This window comes from Pseudophryne corroboree, chromosome 11, assembly GCF_028390025.1.
Source record: "Pseudophryne corroboree isolate aPseCor3 chromosome 11, aPseCor3.hap2, whole genome shotgun sequence".
In the NCBI taxonomy this organism is placed as follows: Eukaryota; Metazoa; Chordata; class Amphibia; order Anura; family Myobatrachidae; genus Pseudophryne; species Pseudophryne corroboree.
Window position 1 is genome coordinate 123,598,714 of NC_086454.1, and position 21,583 is coordinate 123,620,296.

The window sequence follows — 21,583 nt, forward strand, 5'->3', positions numbered from 1 at the left end:
TTACATAATTAGGAAGACATCGGGGGTGATAGTGCACGGCATGGCTTGACAAATGTCTCTCAAATTTAAGAACCAGAATGAAAGTGCAGGAGTAGGGAGGCCAATCCTGGGATCGAGATTGGCTGGATCCTGGCATTCTGCCCCAAAAACACTGGGATTTGAATCCCGGGATCCACAGGATTACATTGCGCATGTGCAGTTTCCCACCTCTCTCCCCTGGCAGCAGCGAGTACTCAGATGCTGCCTTCTAAAGCCGGGTAGTAAGAGACTCCCCGTCCTCTGTTCTGCCCCCCTGCCTCAGAGTCCTTCCTCACAGGCTGGCAGGAAGCTGTGCTTCCGAGTTCCCACTGACGTCACTATGCCACTCCGTCTGGGAACAATGAAGCCACACTGCCTGATGACAGGGTCAGTTTAAGGGGAGGGCGGAGGTCTGTCTGCAGCCTCCCAATGCCTGTGGTGCTGCCTCTGGACCTCTGGGACCCCTCTATTCCTAGTGAGTAGGTTTTTTCCTTTAATTTTGAACTTGAAATTGAAAGCCCCCTACATAGATTGAAGGACAATTCAATCCAGGGAATCCCAGGATTGAGATCTTTTTTTTTAATCCTGGGATTAGAAAAAACGGGCCAGGATTGGACTCCTTATATAGTAGCAAGACCACTGCGCCCACTCCCCCCCCCCAAAAAAAATGAAACAAAACAAACAAACCTGAAACCCCCTCCCCCCCAGGCAAACAAACCCCCACAGCCACACAACTAAGGGCAGACCAGCCCTCAGCAGCCACAATGCTGTGCAGCTACCCCCCAGACAAACCTCCCCCGCACCCTACCTCATTAATGAGCAGCTAAACTCCCCGGGCAACCAACCCCCACACAACTAAGGGGGTACCCCCAGGCAAGCCGCCTGCCCTTTAGCCACATCACTACCCCTTCCAGAGCCACAAATCCTGGCCACACACAGACCCTCTTATGAGAAAACTCTATGCAGCTGGAGTGTAGAGACCGCAAACCACGCAGGATGGGACGGAAGGCACAGTAGTCAGTGCAGGCCCGGGACGGACACTCAGCATATGCACGCCTGTGCATGAAATGGCCGACACAAAACATGCATGCCCACAAATCTCCACTGTGTCTGAGGAGGATCTGCTTCCTCTCTCCCTGCATATTCTGGTAGCCAGGCACAAAGTCTAGGGGCTATGGTGACCTGGCTCCTGGGATTTGTCGAGCCCTGGTATACGGGATCTACATGCATATTGGCCTCACCTCATTCACTTCTCATAAAAGCATATCTCCCAACATCTGGAGGTGGCAATTGCGTGGTGAAGTCGCGTGTGCACGAAAAGGGCGGCATGGCCTGTGGAAAAGGGGAAGTATGAAACACATCTGTACATTCCGAGTAATGGCATATAATGCTACCCACCTAACACTGGCACAAGTAATGAAGGCATGATTCATTTGAGCCAAAAGTAAAGTTACAGGGAGTTAATTTAGTAGAAAAGCTTCTATTATTGTAAGGGGTGAAGGTAACAGGGTAGGAGTTTGGTCTCTGATTGGAAATATTCCTCACATTTTCCTGCCTCTTTACACACCTAGGCACACTGCTAAAAGCTGGAGAACGACATGCACCTTGATGGAGACTCATCACTGCAAAGCCATGGTGTTTTTTTGAGTGCAGCTGTCACATATATTTGGCAGTTTGAGCATGCTGAATTACTGTGATCTAATTTGCGAAGCCATCTTGCTACATTAAACCAACACAGCTTCATAGATGAGAGCACTTGGAGAAGACCGTAACCTGTTAAAACAAGAAAGAAAAGAAGTAATGGATTCAATTCAAACCAGAGCCCTATCTGTGCAGAATTTGCATGTTCTCGACATGTTTGCATGGGTTTCCCTGAGTACCCCAGTTTTCTCCCACACATTATATTTGGTCAATTAGCTCTGTTGGGACTGATGTAAATGATTAAATATCCCCTGCGAGCTCTCTATAATATTTAACCATAACTGTTACTAAAAGTACCAATCTCAAAGTGATCGGTACTTTTGCACCCTTGTACCCCAGGGGAAGGGCTTTAACTAGCATTAGCACAAAGTTGAAGATACGACTATGCCAAAAGAAGCTAAAATAGTCACAGCAGTTTGCGATTCAGAATAAGACGCTATGAGAAGGGAGTAAAGCTCTAATTATTCAAACAAGTTACATGTATATAGACAATACAGAGCTTTTTTTGCCCTGTTTATTACATTGTGGGTACTTTCATCACTGTAAAATTAAAGTAACTCCAGGGGCAAAATTTTACTAAAGTTCGATTTTGATTGTCTAGGGCAGAGATTTTCAACATTTTACAACTTGCGGCACACTGAACAAGATTTAAATATTGCCAAGGCACACTCAAATATAATGGTGATGCATGGTGCAGTTGCGTGTCCTAGGATGTCATGCCACAGCTTCTCCATAGGTAACGCCTGAGCCACATCTGAGAAAGCCAGAAGAGCCCAACACTGCCCGGGCCCAAAATTAGAACTGGCTCTGCAACCACTAAACCCCCCAGTATTGATCCAGGGCCTCACTAGCGGCAAAACACTGACGGGCCTGGTTGTGCTTCTATGGCGGCACACCTGGAGACTGCTCAGGGCACACAAGTGTGCCACGGCACAGTGGTTGAAAAACACTGGTCTAGGGTTTTGGCATTCGATTTTGATTGAAGATATTTACTAAAGGCAAAATCAAATCAATTCAAATACCAAATTCAATTCAACTCTCACTCAAAATCGAATTTATGAGAAATATCTATGTCTTCCCATGATTGAATATAGAATCCCCTCATTTACTAAAATTCGATTTGAAATCAAACTCAAAATCGAATTTCAAATACCCTAATGAATAGAATGATGTTAGACATCCATTTGAGCTTCTAAACACCATTCTATTGGTAGGAAATTGATTGTGATTACTTTTAAAGTACCCAAAAGCATGTGGAGCAATGTGGCTGTAGGAATAATGGCTGTCCAAGGTTATGATATGTTGTGCACCTACCTACAGTATGCAAATCACCACCTGTCTGAGAGAACCCAGGAAGCATTAATCAGAGCAACATCGGCAGCTTCAGTAGCTGAATACTGCACATTTATACAAATAGGCATCCATGAATGTGCAATAGATAGCAGCATAGCACAATATCTGACACTTTTTTTGGATTATATAATCAAACTTAAATTCATGAGTGTTGTTACTGGCTATCCTGGTTCGTGCCATAATGCCTATATCCTCAGCAAATCATCCCTGCCTGCAAAATTTGAGGTGAGTCAAATGCCAGAGGAATGGTTGTTGGGTAAGTTACCTATATGAGTTAATGAAGCACCTAATAGTACTTGTTACTATATTGTTCTAATTCCCCACCCCCGCCCCTGCCCCACAACAGGTGATTTAGGCTATGGCTGTTGCTCCTGGCTTCTAACTCCATTGACAAATCAACAAACTCCTGTTGAGCATATGTATATGAATAGGCACATATAGCCATCCAAACCCATGACAGAATGCACTTTTGGTCTATTGAAAATAGATAATTCGGGAGGCATATTATGTAATTTCTCAAAAGTGTCCAATATTGTGTTCTGCTGCCGTCTGTTACATAATTGCACATTAAATAAACCACTCCGCTCAGATTATGTAATAAACATGGAGCAGAGGTTTTGTTACCAACAACTGACTATGTGAACACAGAAAGTTGAAGGCAAGCAGGAAGGCAGATTAGGGCTAAGCTTATTGCCAACTATTTCAGCTGTATTTAAAATATATATATATATATATATTTTCATTTTTTTTTATTATTTTTTTTTTAATCATCAGTGTAAAGAGGGGGCTTCCTCTTTAATTAGTGTGCATGTCATACATTTGTACCGATAGGAAGCAATGAGGAAGTTCTGTTCGATTTTGCTGGGGATTTTAATGGGGTTTTGAGGTACGATTTTGGAAGGGATTTCAAAATCCCTTCTAAACATGAATGAAAATTGAATTTGCTTTGAAAATCGAATACAAAATCTATTAATAGTAAATGTGGGATTTTTGGAAATCTAATTGAAATAGAATGCCAAATCCCTAGAAAATAGAAACTTTAGTAAATTTTGCCCCAGATCCCGATTGCTGTGGTTTGGGGTTCCTCAGAGCTTAAGGGGACCAATTCAGGTTATTTATGCTCAATGTAGTAGGCAAAGCCAGTGCTTGTGACTGCCAATAATAAGATTTTACTTACCGGTAAATCTATTTCTCGTAGTCCATAGTGGATGCTGGGGACTCCCGACTGTAGGAAGTGAAGGAAACGGCCCAGCTGGAATTCCTCCATAGGGGCATTCCTGGCCTCACACCAAGCAACATATTTTCGCCATATACGGTGATAATGTTGAGCCGTCACGTCCTTCCTAGCCTTTATCAGCGTAGGAATGACCTCATCCGGAATGCCTTTTTCTGCTAGGATCCGGCGTTCAACCGCCATGCCGTCAAACACAGCCGCGGTAAGTCTTGGAACAGACAGGGCCCTTGTTGCAACAAGTCCTGTCTTAGAGACAGAGGCCATGGGTCCTCTGTGAGCATTTCTTGCAGATCTGGATACCAAGTCCTTCTTGGCCAATCCGGAACAATGAGTATTGTTCTCACTCCTCTTTTTCTTATGATTCTCAGCACCTTGTGCATGAGAGGAAGAGGAGGAAATACATAGACCGACTGGAACACCCACGGCGTCACCAGTGCGTCCACAGCTATCGCCTGAGGGTCTCTTGACCTGGCGCAATACTTCTGTAGCTTTTTGTTGAGGCGGGATGCCATCATGTCCACCTGTGGCAGTTCCCACCGACTTGCAACCTGCGCGAAGACTTCTTGATGAAGTCCCCATTCTCCCGGGTAGAGGTCGTGCCTGCTGAGGAAGTCTGCTTCCCAGTTGTCCACTCCCGGAATGAACACTGCTGACAGTGCACTTACGTGATTCTCCACCCAGCGAAGAATTCTGGTGGCTTCTACCATCGCCACCCTGTTCCTTGTGCCGCTTGGCGGTTTACATGAGCCACTGTGGTGATGTTGTCTGACTGACTCAGAACTGGGTGGTCGCGAAGTAGGGACTCCGCTTGGCGTAGGGCGTTGTATATGGCCCTTAGTTCCAGGATGTTGATGTGGAGGCAAGTCTCCTGACTTGACCACAGACCTTGGTAATTTCTTCCCTGTGTGACTGCCCCCCACCCTCGGAGGCTTGCATCCGTGGTTACCAGGACCCAGTCCTGAATGCCGAATCTGCGGCCCTCGAGGAGGTGAGCACTCTGCAGCCACCACAGGAGAGACACCCTGGCCCTGGGGGATAGGGTGATTAACCGATGCATCTGAAGATGTGATCCGGACCATTTGTCCAGTAGATCCCATTGAAAGGTCCTCGCATGGAACCTGCCGAAGGGAATGGCCTCGTATGATGCCACCATCTTTCCCAGGACTCGCGTGCAGTGATGCACCGACACCTGTTTTGGTTTCAATAGGTTTCTGACCAGTGTCATGAGCTCTTGAGCCTTCTCCATCGGGAGATAAACCCTCTTCTCGTCTGTGTCCAGAATCATGCCCAGGAAGGGCAGACAAGTCGTAGGAATCAACTGCGACTTTGGAATATTTAGAATCCAGCCGTGTTGTCGTAACACTTCCAGAGAGCGTGCTACGCTGATCAGCAACTGCTCTCTGGACCTCGCCTTTATGAGGAGATCGTCCAAGTATGGGATAATTGTGACCCCTTGCTTCCGCAGGAGTACCATCATTTTCGCCATTACCCTGGTAAATATTCTCGGTGCCATGGAGAGACCAAACGGCAACGTCTGAAATTGGTAATGACAATCCTATACCACAAATCTGAGGTACTCCTGATGAGGTGGATAAATGGGGACATGAAGGTAAGCATCCTTTATGTCCAGAGACACCATAAAATTCCCCCCTTCCAGGCTTGCGATGACCGCTCTGAGCGATTCCATCTTGAACTTGAACCTTTTCAGGTATATGTTCAGGGATTTTAAATTCAATATGGGTCTGACCGAACCGTCCGGTTTCGGTACCACAAACATGGTCGAATAATAACCCTTTCCTTGTTGAAGGAGGGGAACCTTGACCACCACCTGTTGAAGATACAATTTGTGAATTGCAGCTAACACTATTTCCCTCTCTAAAGGGGGAAGCTGGCAGGGCTGATTTGTGGTATCGGTGAGGGGGCATCTCTTCGAATTCCAGCTTGTATCCCTGAGACACAATATCTATTGCCCAGGGATCCACCTGGGAGTGAACCCACTTGTGGCTGAAATTTCGGAGACGTGCCCCCACCGGGCCTAGCTCCGCCTGTGGAGCCCAAGCGTCATGCGGTGGATTTAGTGGAAGCCAGGGAGGACTTCTGTTCCTGGGAACTAGCTGTGTTGTGCAGCTTCCTTCCTCTGCCTCTGGCAAGAAAGGACGCACCTCGGACTTTCTTGCCTTTTTGTGATCGAAAGGACTGCATTTGGTAATACGGTGCTTTCTTAGGTTGTGAGGAAACATATGGCAAAAAATTTGACTTTGCAGCAGTAGCTGTGGAGACCAGGTCCGAGAGACCCTCCCCAAACAATTCCTCACCCTTGTAAGGTAAAACCTCCATGTGCCTTTTTGAGTCGGCATCACCTGTCCATTGCCGAGTCCACAGGACCCTTCTGGCAGAAATCGACATTGCATTTATTCTAGAGCCCAGTAGGCTAATGTCTCTCTGGGCATCTCTCATATATAGGACAGCGTCTTTTATATGCCCCAGGGTCATTAAGATAGTAAACAAAAAATTGTATCTGCACACACACTGTATTTTCTTAATCTACGTTTGAAACATAAGATCCATCACAGACCCCTATTTGAATTCGTGGTAATTACCATCTATTGTGGGGGTGCTACCAACTACAGCTATCATAGATACACAAAAGAAAGAAGGAAAAGGCTGTATTGTCGGTGCACATAGGGAAGATTAGATCTGGTTATCACATCTGCCTGTATTTAATTAAAATTTAACTTTTATTATTATCTATTTAAGAATCGTGTATATTACTTACACATAACCATGAGTATAAGCGAAACATAGAGGTTAAAATTGTGACATAGACAAAACATACAAAGTGCCAGTGAAATAAAGGTGATTTAAAGATTAAAATGTGTGTCCGTGTGTCTTATTCCAATATCCAGAAATGTATATCCTATTGTTCCATAATGGGATCAGTATTCATTCGTATGTTTAGTTATTATTAAGCTCTTAGACGAGGCATTTGGGCAAAGGAAGATGTTAATTATAGTGATATCTTAGATATTGTTGCAATATAGGCTGTTGGTACCAGCTTAATTGTGACAGAACAGCTATCGCTATATCTGATTGAATCAGATGTATAATGAAGTGTGAAATACACTGGTGGTACTATAGGTTAAATATACATATATAATATATTCTGGGATGATGGATGTCTACCTCAATTATTTATGATCAATAACATGTATGATATTATATAAGGATATATCTTTCCTTCAGTTATTCAGACTACACTATACATGTTATGATCCATGGAATATTCATATTAATATGTCCTCAGAAGAAAAGCTTCTTCCTTTATTGCGGACTATATTGCTGATAATATGATATATGTCAATCAGCTCCAATAATTAAATATTCAGAATTTATGTCATCTCTAGAAGTAAAACATCCTCTAATATAATTGTTAAACAAGAGAAGCCTTCATTAAATATATATAAATAGTGACGTGTTAGATGAAGATTTCCCTGATATGTGCCGCCTAATAGAGATAGATTCCGCAAAAGGAAAGTTTCTTCATTTATTGAGGACTGTGTTGTTGATAATATGATATATGTCAATCAGCTCCAGTAATTAGATATTCATAGTGTTATTATCTCTAGAAGGAAACACTTTATTTTTCAGGAACTGCTGACACTTATTTAGATGTCAGTATACAGCTTTCCAGATTAGGTACCACCATTAAACATCTGATATAATTGTTAAATCAGAGAAGCCTTCATTAAATATATATAGGTAGCAATGTATTGAATACAGATTTTGTTATCCTAATATGTACCACCTAATAGAGATGGATTGCCCAAATAGCATTAGATATTAGTGTTAACACATTATTTTATTCACAGCTACCACATTGACTTAAAGAGTTCATTTAGAAACATTTGTTGCAATTGCATCTGCTGTGTGTCACATTTAACATAAACAGATAAAATGTATCTATTTGAACTTAAGCAGTGCCTTCTGCTCTCTATGTATATTGAAGGATTTTAACAGCCACTGCTGCGTTGTTCATTGATTAACCATATTGTTATCTAATCAGCAGGTATATAATTTTCTGTGTTTCAGTAATCATCTATTTATAATCTCTTAATAGTGGTTATAATGATCACTGCATATAGTGACTAGATAGCGCTGATTAGTCATTAATTCATGAACATTTGTTGTAATTATATCACAGGTGATTAATAACACTGACACTTCCAATATAAAGGCTGGTAGATATATTTTCACTTAGAGCAGTGCTTATAGCTTCCTATATATTGTCAACTAAATCTATCAGCTAATGCTGCATTCATAATATATTGCCCATTTATTGATATCCACTGAGCAGAAGTATAACTCTCTAAGATTCAGTGTTTATATACCCAAATGAGTCTGATAGCTAATGCTACCTTACTTGTATATTGACAGTCTTGTTATCCACTAAACAGGAATATAATCCTCTAAGATTCACTGTTCATGTACTCACTGCCTCATACTATTAATCTAAACATCATAGTTAATTGAAGCTAACTAAACATTAGTATATTATGGACATGGAGACACGTGGAAACACGCTGCCCACACGCGTGTTCCGCCGTTACTCTGACAGCTTCGTCAGGGCTGAACCCGAATGCCTCTCCAGGCATAATATTTAAGCTTTCCTAGTAATCCAATCGGCGACGTGTACTTGGTCACGTGTAGCTGCTAACCAATCGTAATGCCGATCCTCCGGTCACATGACCCGGGGAGCCAATGACGGGGCTCTGTGGTTGTCATGGTAGCGTCTGTTCATAGCGCTACGTTGCCGGACATTGCAAGTCGTTCATGCCCTGTCATCTGTATTATATGAATCGTATACCCTAAAATGACCTGATCCACTGTCTTTTGACTTCTCCTATGTTATGTCAGTACTAGTGTTAATTGATTCCTACACGATACTTATACGGAAACCGCATTTACACCACTCGGCATACATTTTTACCGATAGTGTAATTACACACATCCATATCTAATGTTCACTGACCCTGTGCCCTGTATACCATATGGGTCCTCAGATCTGATTATATATATGTTTCATAGATGAATTCTACCACCCCCTTGTTGTCTCATAAGTTTGGCAAAAACATGTAATGGTTGTATTAATATAAGAGACATCACCTTGATAAGTACAACCATACATATGCAGCCAATTCCGCTGAACAGATAAAAGAATGTCTATATTAAATAAACATACTTTGATCATTGATATATCATGGGAATTAATCCGTCACATTGTATCTTCAGTTTGTCACAGGTAAGTATATATTTAGTAAATAAGGGATATTCGAATCAGGATTCCTTCTCCACTATTATAGTTGAGACCTGGTTAGTGTTCCACTTTTATTATAGCTTATTAAATTTTAATATAATGATCAACTACTGTAGTGATTAAATATACTTTACCAACAATTATATTTGTCTTTATTATTGTGTGCGCCATTCATTGTCCTTAGTCTATATGACTAATGATACCATAAAGTGTAAATATGTTTATTATTAATTATGTATCTCTTACTGTATATGTGTGTCAGTAGTGACTCAGAATATTTTGTATGTGAATGACATTTTTTTTGTTATTGAAGTGTCATTTATAGTGAAAGTGTCCGAGTGACATGGACATTCAAGATGGTAGACGGTTCCTACGGTTGTACATGTGATTTTCGGAGAGATTGTCCATTTTTTACCAAATTTATCAAAGAAGTGGTCAACAGGGACCATGTGGGCACAGGCTTTGCAATTGCCACATTATCTTCTTTGATAAATTTGGTAAAAAATGGACAATCTCTCCGAAAATCACATGTACAACCGTAGGAACCGTCTACCATCTTGAATGTCCATGTCACAGGAAGTATGTAGGTAAAACTATTAGACCATTGAAGGTCAGAATTTTGGAACACATTGGAAGCATACGTAAAGTTGCCAAAACTTATGAGACAACAAGGGGGTGGTAGAATTCATCTATGAAACATATATATAATCAGATCTGAGGACCCATATGGTATACAGGGCACAGGGTCAGTGAACATTAGATATGGATGTGTGTAATTACACTATCGGTAAAAATGTATGCCGAGTGGTGTAAATGCGGTTTCCGTATAAGTATCGTGTAGGAATCAATTAACACTAGTACTGACATAATATAGGAGAAGACAAAAGACAGTGGATCAGGTCATTTTAGGGTATACGATTCATATAATACAGATGACAGGGCATGAACGACTTGCAATGTCCGGCAACGTAGCGCTATGAACAGACGCTACCATGACAACCACAGAGCCCCGTCATTGGCTCCCCGGGTCATGTGACCGGAGGATCGGCATTACGATTGGTTAGCAGCTACACGTGACCAAGTACACGTCGCCGATTGGATTACTAGGAAAGCTTAAATATTATGCCTGGAGAGGCATTCGGGTTCAGCCCTGACGAAGCTGTCAGAGTAACGGCGGAACACGCGTGTGGGCAGCGTGTTTCCACGTGTCTCCATGTCCATAATATACTAATGTTTAGTTAGCTTCAATTAACTATGATGTTTAGATTAATAGTATGAGGCAGTGAGTACATGAACAGTGAATCTTAGAGGATTATATTCCTGTTTAGTGGATAACAAGACTGTCAATATACAAGTAAGGTAGCATTAGCTATCAGACTCATTTGGGTATATAAACACTGAATCTTAGAGAGTTATACTTCTGCTCAATGGATAGCAATAAATGGGCAATATATTATGAATGCAGCATTAGCTGATAGATTTAGTTGACAATATATAGGAAGCTATAAGCACTGCTCTAAGTGAAAATATATCTACCAGCCTTTATATTGGAAGTGTCAGTGTTATTAATCACCTGTGATATAATTACAACAAATGTTCATGAATTAATGACTAATCAGCGCTATCTAGTCACTATATGCAGTGATCATTATAACCACTATTAAGAGATTATAAATAGATGATTACTGAAACACAGAAAATTATATACCTGCTGATTAGATAACAATATGGTTAATCAATGAACAACGCAGCAGTGGCTGTTAAAATCCTTCAATATACATAGAGAGCAGAAGGCACTGCTTAAGTTCAAATAGATACATTTTATCTGTTTATGTTAAATGTGACACACAGCAGATGCAATTGCAACAAATGTTTCTAAATGAACTCTTTAAGTCAATGTGGTAGCTGTGAATAAAATAATGTGTTAACACTAATATCTAATGCTATTTGGGCAATCCATCTCTATTAGGTGGTACATATTAGGATAACAAAATCTGTATTCAATACATTGCTACCTATATATATTTAATGAAGGCTTCTCTGATTTAACAATTATATCAGATGTTTAATGGTGGTACCTAATCTGGAAAGCTGTATACTGACATCTAAATAAGTGTCATCAGTTCCTGAAAAATAAAGTGTTACCTTCTAGAGATAATAACACTATGAATATCTAATTACTGGAGCTGATTGACATATATCATATTATCAACAACACAGTCCTCAATAAATGAAGAAACTTTCCTTTTGCGGAATCTATCTCTATTAGGCGGCACATATCAGGGAAATCTTCATCTAACACGTCGCTATTTATATATATTTAATGAAGGCTTCTCTTGTTTAACAATTATATTAGAGGATGTTTTACTTCTAGAGATGACATAAATTCTGAATATTTAATTATTGGAGCTGATTGACATATATCATATTATCAGCACTATAGTCCGCAATAAAGGAAGAAGCTTTTCTTCTGAGGACATATTAATATGAATATTCCATGGATCATAACATGTATAGTGTAGTCTGAATAACTAAAGGAAAGATATATCCTTATATAATATCATACATGTTATTGATCATAAATAATTGAGGTAGACATCCATCATCCCAGAATATATTATATATGTATATTTAACCTATAGTACCACCAGTGTATTTCACACTTCATTATACATCTGATTCAATCAGATATAGCGATAGCTGTTCTGTCACAATTAAGCTGGTACCAACAGCCTATATTGCAACAATATCTAAGATATCACTATAATTAACATCTTCCTTTGCCCAAATGCCTCGTCTAAGAGCTTAATAATAACTAAACATACGAATGAATACTGATCCCATTATGGAACAATAGGATATACATTTCTGGATATTGGAATAAGACACGTGGACACACATTTTAATCTTTAAATCACCTTTATTTCACTGGCACTTTGTATGTTTTGTCTATGTCACAATTTTAACCTCTATGTTTCGCTTATACTCATGGTTATGTGTAAGTAATATACACGATTCTTAAATAGATAATAATAAAAGTTAAATTTTAATTAAATACAGGCAGATGTGATAACCAGATCTAATCTTCCCTATGTGCACCGACAATACAGCCTTTTCCTTCTTTCTTTTGTGTATCATTAAGATAGTATCCTTGTCTAAGGTATCAAGTTCCTCAGATAAGGTATCCGTCCATGCTGCTACAGCACTACACACCCAGGCCGACGCAATTGCCGGCCTTAGTAAGGTACCTGAATGTGTATAAATGGACTTCAGGGTACCCTCTTGCTTTCTATCCGCAGCATCTTTTAGGGTGGCCGTATCCTGTGACGGCAGGGCTACCCTCTTGGATAAGCGTGTTAAAGCTTTGTCCACCCTAGGGGAGGATTCCCAGCGTAACCTGTCCATTGGCGGGAAAGGATACGCCATAAGCATCCGTTTGGAAATCTGCAGTTTTTTATCTGGAGATTCCCAAGCCTTTTCACATAACTCATTTAGCTCGTGTGAAGGGGGGAAGGTCACCACCTGCCTTTTTTCCCCATACATATGAACCAGTGACGTGCGGTGAGGTCTTTGGCTGGGGAGGCACATATATATCTCCATCTGCCCCCTCTCTCACTTGAGATGTGTGTGCAGGCCAGAGTGTAGGCGCCACTCAGGGCCGGTTCAAGGGTGTTCAGTGCTCTCCTGCAAACTATAAAATTGCGCCCTCCCCCCCTTAACTCATAAAGGAACAGCGTGCATCACAAAAGAGGGGTGTGGTCTCACAAGGAAGGGGTGTGGACACAATAGAACCTGAGAACAGTACCTCCAATTCAAATTACGCCACACTGTAGTGCAATCTTATTCACATTACACTGTATGTAGTCCCCATGATTCATATTACACAACATAGTAGGGTCCCTTATACTTATGTCCAGCATTGACTGGGTTTCTGTTTATTTTTTTAAGCTATTATCCCCAGCACTGCCTGAGGATATTTTTTCTTCTCTCTTTTTACTCTTCTCTCTCAGCTCCCCTTTTCCCCATCTATTTCCCTCCCCTCTTTCCCTTTCTTTTTTTTTTTGTATAATCTGTTTTTATTCAGAAAAATATGGGGATTACATCACATTTAGACAAAAAAGCATCAGAACGTATAATTAAAGTCAAGTGCATTATAGCCATAAGGAGCAGGGTAGCGTACCACCCTAGACACTGGGGGTCGGTATAAGTACAGGCATTAGTAGGTTGTTCTATAGTGTCAGTGGTATCCACTCGCTATCTGTCTTTACAGTGATTGCAATCGTGATATCATAGGTAACATAGTAGAAAAGTTATAGAAAGAGCGAAGTATGAAATGAAGGAAAGGAGAGGAGAAGAACACAGTGTGACCAAATCTGGGGGCCCTCGAACTGAGGGGGAGGTGTAATGCAGTCTCTTTAATCGATCAACTGCGGAGCTAAGTCATTTGGTGGCGTAGATGTAGTCTTTGTAGTCTTTGGAGGACGTATCTTCTATCCAAGGTAACCAGGTGGTCATGAACTCTAGGAGTTTATCTCTAGAAACCAGGAGGATGTTCTCCATATTCATATAATAATTAATTCTAGTGAACCATAGTTTCCTTGTGGGCGGAGATGGAGATCTCCATAGAGTGGGGATAACTGCCCGTGCTGCATTAGACAGGTGGCGGAGTAATGATGTTTTGTGCTGAGCCAGTGATATTGAGGAGTGGGAAAGCAACCAAAAGGCTGGGTCAGTAGGGACAGGGGCTTGGAGTATGTCTTGAGAAATGGAGATGACATCAACCCAGAATGGTCGGAGTAGGGGACAGTTCCACCAGATGTGCATTAGAGAGCCAGTGGCGTTGAGACATCTCCAACATCTGTCCGTCACTCCGGGATACATGAAGTGAAGGAGAGAGGGGTGTCTGTACCATCTCATTAAAAGTTTATATTGGGTTTCCCTAACTTGTATACAAACTGAGCTTTTATGGGATTTGAGGAATATCATCCGCCAGTCTTTATCTGTTAGTTAAATCCCGAGATCCCTCTCCCAGGCCAACTGGAACGGTGTGGGCATCTGAGCACCGGAGCTCTGTAATAATTTGTAAAGTGCGGAGACTGTGTGCTGGGGGATGCATGTAGAGACGCACAACCTCTCAAACTGTGTTAGTTCCCGTGATGCCTGGAGATATCTGTGTTTGGAGTGCAGAAAATGTCTAAGCTGTAGATATTTCCAGAAGTCATGTTGTGGGATTTCCCATTTAAATCGTACTTCCGAAAACTGTCTAACTCCTGAGGAGGTCGCCAACTGGCCTACCCTAAAGAGACCCTCGAGGGCCCAATCACGAAAAGGTGGGAGGGTGTTAAGCCGGGTAGGAAGTCGGGGTTAGCTAGAAAAGAGGTCAACGGGCCGAAATCAGAAGAGAGGAAGGGCCAGCGGCGCGCTTTTTTCCAGAAGGAGAGGGTCGCGGTGATTGTTTGGTGAGGGGAGGGAGGCCTGGGGAGGGAAGGGAGCCAAGGGAAGATCTCTGGGAATTGTTGCATATAGAGCCCCTCCAGAGCCACCCACTGCTTTGTATCTCGACTCCTCGTCCAATCCAGAACCCTATTAAGCAAAATTGCCCAATAGTAGCCTCTGATCAGGTAACTGGAAACCACCACTTCGGGTGGAGCGAATCATAGTGGACCGGCTAATTCTAGGCCGCCTCCGAGACCAGATAAATTGTTGTATCAAGAGTTGGATGGACTTGAACCAGGAGTCTGGGATCTGTATGGGGAGAGCCTGTAGTTTGTAGAGTAGCTTGGGGAGAGTATTCATCTTCACAACATTCACCTTCCCCAGCCAAGAGAGTGGTTTGAGGTACCATCTGCTATAATCAGCCCTGAGTGTTCGGAGAAGGGGCACAAAATTCAAAGTGAACAGACAGGACAGATCGCTCGGCAGCTGTATTCCCAAGTAGGATAGGTGGGAGGTATTCCAAGTAAAGGGGAAGGATTGTTTAAGTTTGGCCACTGTGTCGGGGGGAGTGGAGATGTTCAGGGCGCAGGATTTGGACATGTTAATCTTAAAGTTGGAGAGTGACCCGAAGTGGGACAGCTCCTGCATGAGATGAGGGAGGGAGGAAACCGGGTGTGTTATTGTAGCTAATAAATCATCAGCAAACAGGGAAAGTTTGTGCTCTGTATCACCAACCTTCAGGCCAGTAATGCGGTCATTAGCCTTAATAGCTCTCGCAAAAGCTTCGATACAGAGGACAAAGAGTAAAGGGGATAGTGGGCAGCCCTGTCGTGTCCCGTTACTTATGGAAAAGGGGTCGGATAAGGATCCGTTAACTCGGACCCGAGCTGTGGGTGAGCTATAAAGTCCCATAATTCTGCCAAGCGCTAGGGGGCCCAAACCGATGTGCCCCAGTACAGACCTCATAAAACCCCAACTGACTCTATCAAAAGCCTTTTCAGCGTCGGTGGATAGCAGCACAGTAGGAGAACCACCCTGGGATGCTATATGAATTAGGCTCAGTACCGCCGCAGCTGGAGCAGTACCTGACGGGTCCCGCCGTCGCTTCTCCGGGCCGCGTCTATGTGATTGGACCAGTGGATCCAGCACTGGATCCGCTGTCCAATCACTGGTGCCTCGCTAGTAGGGGCGTGCTTTCCCTGCCAGCGAGGCACTTGTATAAGTGCCGCTTTCCACTGTTTTTGTAATGGGCTTTTACAGCCCAGCGCATGGCCCCGCCCCCGCTTTGTCCCATTCCCACTGGCTACGGGAGGCACTAGCTGTCAGTGCCTCCCAAACGTATTACAATGGACTACAATGATTATAATAATATAAAGAGGATACATATGACACAGAATATGTGTCTTATGTATTTACTTTGTATTATTTTAATCATTAATGACAGGGGAGGCACTGCCTCCCCTGACTGCACGTCCCTGATATGAACCCTCTTGTCAGGGACTGGGGTTTCCTCTGTGATGTGCAACACATCCTTAATTGCTATAATCATATAACGGATGGATTTAGCCAATTTTGGCTGTAACTTTGCATCATCGTAATCGACACTGGAGTCAGAATCCATGTCGGTATCTGTGTCAACAATTTGGGATAGTGGGCGCTTCTGAGACCCTGACGGCCTCTGCGACATAGGATCAGGCACGGGCTGAGACCCTGACTGTCCTAAGGTTTCAGCTTTATCCAACCTTTTATGCAAGGAATTAACATTATCATTTAAAACTTTCCACATATCCAGAAACAAAGATGTAGGGGGTGGTTCAAACTGGCGCTGTGCAGCTCAGATGTAACAGATTTCGAATTAAATGTCATCACATTTAAATAAACAGACAAAACACAAGAAATTTGAAATACTGTCGTACACCACAAGCGCTAAGGTAAGTAGAATATCACCATAACATCCCTTTTGAGTTGCATGGAAGGTTCTTAGGTCGAAATTGTGTCTCCAGTTCTAATCAATTGTATGTAAGGTCTCCAAACATAGTTGACATGAAAGACAGGATAACAAAAAACAACCAATGTGTGGTAAATGTTATCAATTCTTAAGCAATAGAAAAAGAAATCAGACTCCTCTATAAAACTAAGGTGGATCCAAAGCGTACCCCACTCACACTCTAAAGAGGAGGCATTAATCGCATCACGGTTTCTTTATGTGGTTAACCTTTCAATTTCTTATAACACCCAGTGTGATGAATAGGGAATTCAGCCCAACACCTCAATCGTTTGTTGTGGATTCCCAATGGAGGCAGATGATGCGTACCCCAACACTCACACTCAAACGGTTGATGTAAAACACATAAAGGTATCTTTCTCTCCTAGGGGATAATAGTAGTCTGTAATGGCGTACCACAACTCACAGTTTGGACTGCTGTACACCTCCTATCAAGGTATCTTTAGGTCCTGGACAGGGATTTCAGTTTGTGGTTTTAGCTTTGTTCATGGAAACTCCCAATGTGCATCATATGAAAAAAGAAAACAAGCAAACCAATGTGTAGTAGGTTTTGCTAATCTTAAATGCAATGTGTAAATAAATCTCTGAGGCAGATAGGTTCAATGCGTACCCCACTCACATATAAAATGGGGGTTCTAAATATATAGCGGTATCTTTGGGGAGGTTCTATTTGATGGTGCAGTATATACTGGACCCAATATCTTTAGGTTCCAGGTGGGAAATATGGCTTGTAGTTCGGACCATGTAGTTATCCGCAAACCCCAAAAAATATTGGCACTCACAATGGAGTAAGAAGGAAGGTTTACAAATATTTATTTAACAATACACGGGGGGAAAATTTTTTTTGAGGAAAGTGTATGAAAAAGATCATACAGCATTACATGGATTAAACCATAAAAGTGGCAAAAAGAAATAAAATCCTCCTTTTTAAATAAAACCAAAATTAAAAAAATAGATAAAATCCAGATGGTATGCTACTCACACTCCTTTTTGTCGACGCGTTTCAGCCCTAAACTGGGCCTTTATCAAGACATGTTGGAGTGTGTTAGTAGCTTGATATTTAAAGGACAAAGCGCCAATAGGAAATGAGCAGGAAGTGACGTCATAATTAAAAATGAGTATCCATTCTCTTTGCCATTTTTGTACAAAGAACATGCTATACGGACATTTAGAATACATCCTATGCTTAGAAGCTAAAACAATCTCGATATTTTAAACGGAGAAAGAGAAAAAACATCTTTCTATATTATGCATGGTGACTTCCGGCGGAAGTGACAATTTGTGCCGGGAATTATGGGTCATGTAGTTTTTCTTCCAAACCGCATGGTCATTATTGCCCGGAAGTCACATGGACCGGAAGTGCTCTGTAGTGTTCATGGGAAATGTAGTTCTTTAGGCATGCGGCCGGATCATTACCGGAAGTTGTCATTTTACATCATCGCCGCAATGTCTATGGGAATGAAGTCCCCGTTGTGCTGTTGTTGTAGCGCTTTGACAGACATACAATCTCCTTCCCTTGGTATTATTTATCCGGGAATGTCCGATATTTAAAGTCCACAATAAAGATCGTACTTTGTCAGATGAAATAAGCTAAAAAAACTGAAAGAACAGAGTCTTAATCAGAAGCAGTGTGTAAATTACTAACTTTATAAACGGATTTTTTTCTAGACAAAATAAAAAATTTTTTTATAGCAAGTGCATGATTTCTATGAGGAGTACTAAATAAAGTGCAAGGAAACATCAAATAGAAATGGATTAGGGAATCTATTGGGGTTAAAGTGCATAGGGTTACCCTTAAAGTGAAACCAATAATCGGTAAGTGCTTAAATTGATTAGTTTGAAGCCATATAGTTGTAACATAAACGAGGCTTCCAATTCAATATAGCCTGGTGAGAATAAATACTAAAAAAATAGAGTGACCATTTAGAAACAAAATGTGGACAGAAAAAAATAGTAGAGAAGAAAAACTGAACATAGTTCACATAAACCATTTTGTTTCAAAATCATTATTTAAACCTGTGGGGTGTAGCGTGTTATAATTAAAAATCAAGTTCATCTCAGTTTTTGCTAGCAGGGTCGCCGTATTATTGATGCGTTTATTCCCTTTTATGTGCCTCAATCCATAAAACCCAGAGACTTCTGAGATGCGGCAACCATGTACAACCATGAACAAAGCTAAAACCACAAACTGAAATCCCTGTCCAGGACCTAAAGATACCTTGATAGGAGGTGTACAGCAGTCCAAACTGTGAGTTGTGGTACGCCATTACAGACTACTATTATCCCCTAGGAGAGAAAGATACCTTTATGTGTTTTGCATCAACCGTTTGAGTGTGAGTGTTGGGGTACGCATCATCTGCCTCCATTGGGAATCCACAACAAACGATTGAGGTGTTGGGCTGAATTCCCTATTCATCACACTGGGTGTTATAAGAAATTGAAAGGTTAACCACATAAAGAAACCGTGATGCGATTAATGCCTCCTCTTTAGAGTGTGAGTGGGGTACGCTTTGGATCCACCTTAGTTTTATAGAGGAGTCTGATTTCTTTTTCTATTGTTTAAGTGTTGATAACATTTACCACACATTGGTTGTTTTTTGTTATCCTGTCTTTCATGTCAACAATGTTTGGAGACCTTACATACAATTGATTAGAACTGGAGACACAATTTCGACCTAAGAACCTTCCATGCAACTCAAAAGGGATGTTATGGTGATATTCTACTTCCACATATCCATCCAATCAGGTGTCGGCGCCGTCGGCGGAGACACCACATTCATTTGCTCCCGCTCTGCTTCCACATAGCCTTCCCCGTCAAACATCAGAATCAGAATCAGAATCAGAATCAGCTTTATTGGCCAGGTGTACTCACGTACACTAGGAATTCTTTGTGGTACAATGCATTGCCAAGCAGCAACATGGAGGACAAAAAAAAAAAAAAAAAAAAAAATAAGAATTTACTTACCGATAATTCTATTTCTCGGAGTCCGTAGTGGATGCTGGGGTTCCTGAAAGGACCATGGGGAATAGCGGCTCCGCAGGAGACAGGGCACAAAAAAGTAAAGCTTTACTAGGTCAGGTGGTGTGCACTGGCTCCTCCCCCTATGACCCTCCTCCAGACTCCAGTTAGGTACTGTGCCCGGACGAGCATACACAATAAGGGAGGCATTTTGAATCCCGGGTAAGACTCATACCAGCCACACCAATCACACCGTACAACTTGTGATCTAAACCCAGTTAACAGTATGACAACAGAAAGGGCCTCTTAAAGATGGCTCCTTAACAATAACCCGAATTAGTTAACAATAACTATGTACAAGTATTGCAGATAATCCGCACTTGGGATGGGCGCCCAGCATCCACTACGGACTCCGAGAAATAGAATTATCGGTAAGTAAATTCTTATTTTCTCTATCGTCCTAAGTGGATGCTGGGGTTCCTGAAAGGACCATGGGGATTATACCAAAGCTCCCAAACGGGCGGGAGAGTGCGGATGACTCTGCAGCACCGAATGAGAGAACTCCAGGTCCTCCTTTGCCAGGGTATCAAATTTGTAAAATTTTACAAACGTGTTCTCCCCCGACCACGTAGCTGCTCGGCAGAGTTGTAATGCCGAGACCCCTCGGGCAGCCGCCCAAGATGAGCCCACCTTCCTTGTGGAGTGGGCTTTTACAGTTTTAGGCTGTGGCAGGCCTGCCACAGAATGTGCAAGTTGAATTGTGTTACAAATCCAACGAGCAATCGACTGCTTAGAAGCAGGTGCGCCCAACTTGTTGGGTGCATACAATATAAACAGCGAGTCAGATTTTCTGACTCCAGCCGTCCTTGCAATGTATATTTTTAAGGCTCTGACAACGTCCAACAACTTGGAGTCCTCCAAGTCGCTAGTGGCCGCAGGCACCACAATAGGTTGGTTCAGATGAAATGCTGATACCACTTTAGGGAGAAAATGCGGACGAGTCCGCAGTTCTGCCCTATCCGAATGGAAGATTAGATAAGGACTTTTATAAGATAAAGCCGCCAATTCAGATACTCTCCTGGCAGAGGCCAGGGCTAGTAACATAGTCACTTTCAATGTGAGATATTTCAAATCCACCTTTTTCAATGGTTCAAACCAATGGGATTTGAGGAAATCTAAAACTACATTTAGATCCCACGGTGCCACCGGAGGCACCACAGGAGGCTGTATATGCAGTACTCCCTTGACAAAAGTCTGGACCTCAGGGACAGAGGCCAATTCTTTTTGGAAGAATATTGACAGGGCCGAAATTTGAACCTTAATGGATCCCAATTTGAGACCCATAGATAATCCTGATTGCAGGAAATGTAGGAAACGACCCAGTTGGAATTCCTCCGTCGGAACCCTCCGATCCTCGCACCACGCTACATATTTTCGCCAAATGCGGTGATAATGTTTCACGGTGACTTCCTTCCGTGCCTTAATCAAGGTAGGAATGACTTCTTCTGGAATGCCTTTCCCTTTTAGGATCTGGCGTTCAACCGCCATGCCGTCAAACGCAGC

At 42.1% G+C, this 21,583-nt stretch overlaps 1 protein-coding gene across 1 annotated transcript in view; it reads right to left on the reverse strand.

Annotated features, from left to right (window-relative positions):
- Positions 1–1,478: 1,478 nt before the first annotated feature.
- The window catches only part of DRD4 (dopamine receptor D4), a 174,290-nt gene continuing 154,185 nt past the window's right edge, over positions 1,479–21,583 (reverse strand). Inside the window, exon 4 of the mRNA XM_063944788.1 lies at positions 1,479–1,791. Within this exon, the coding sequence (XP_063800858.1) occupies positions 1,598–1,791 (194 nt within the window). The 3' untranslated portion in view covers positions 1,479–1,597. The remainder of the gene's footprint in view (positions 1,792–21,583) is intronic.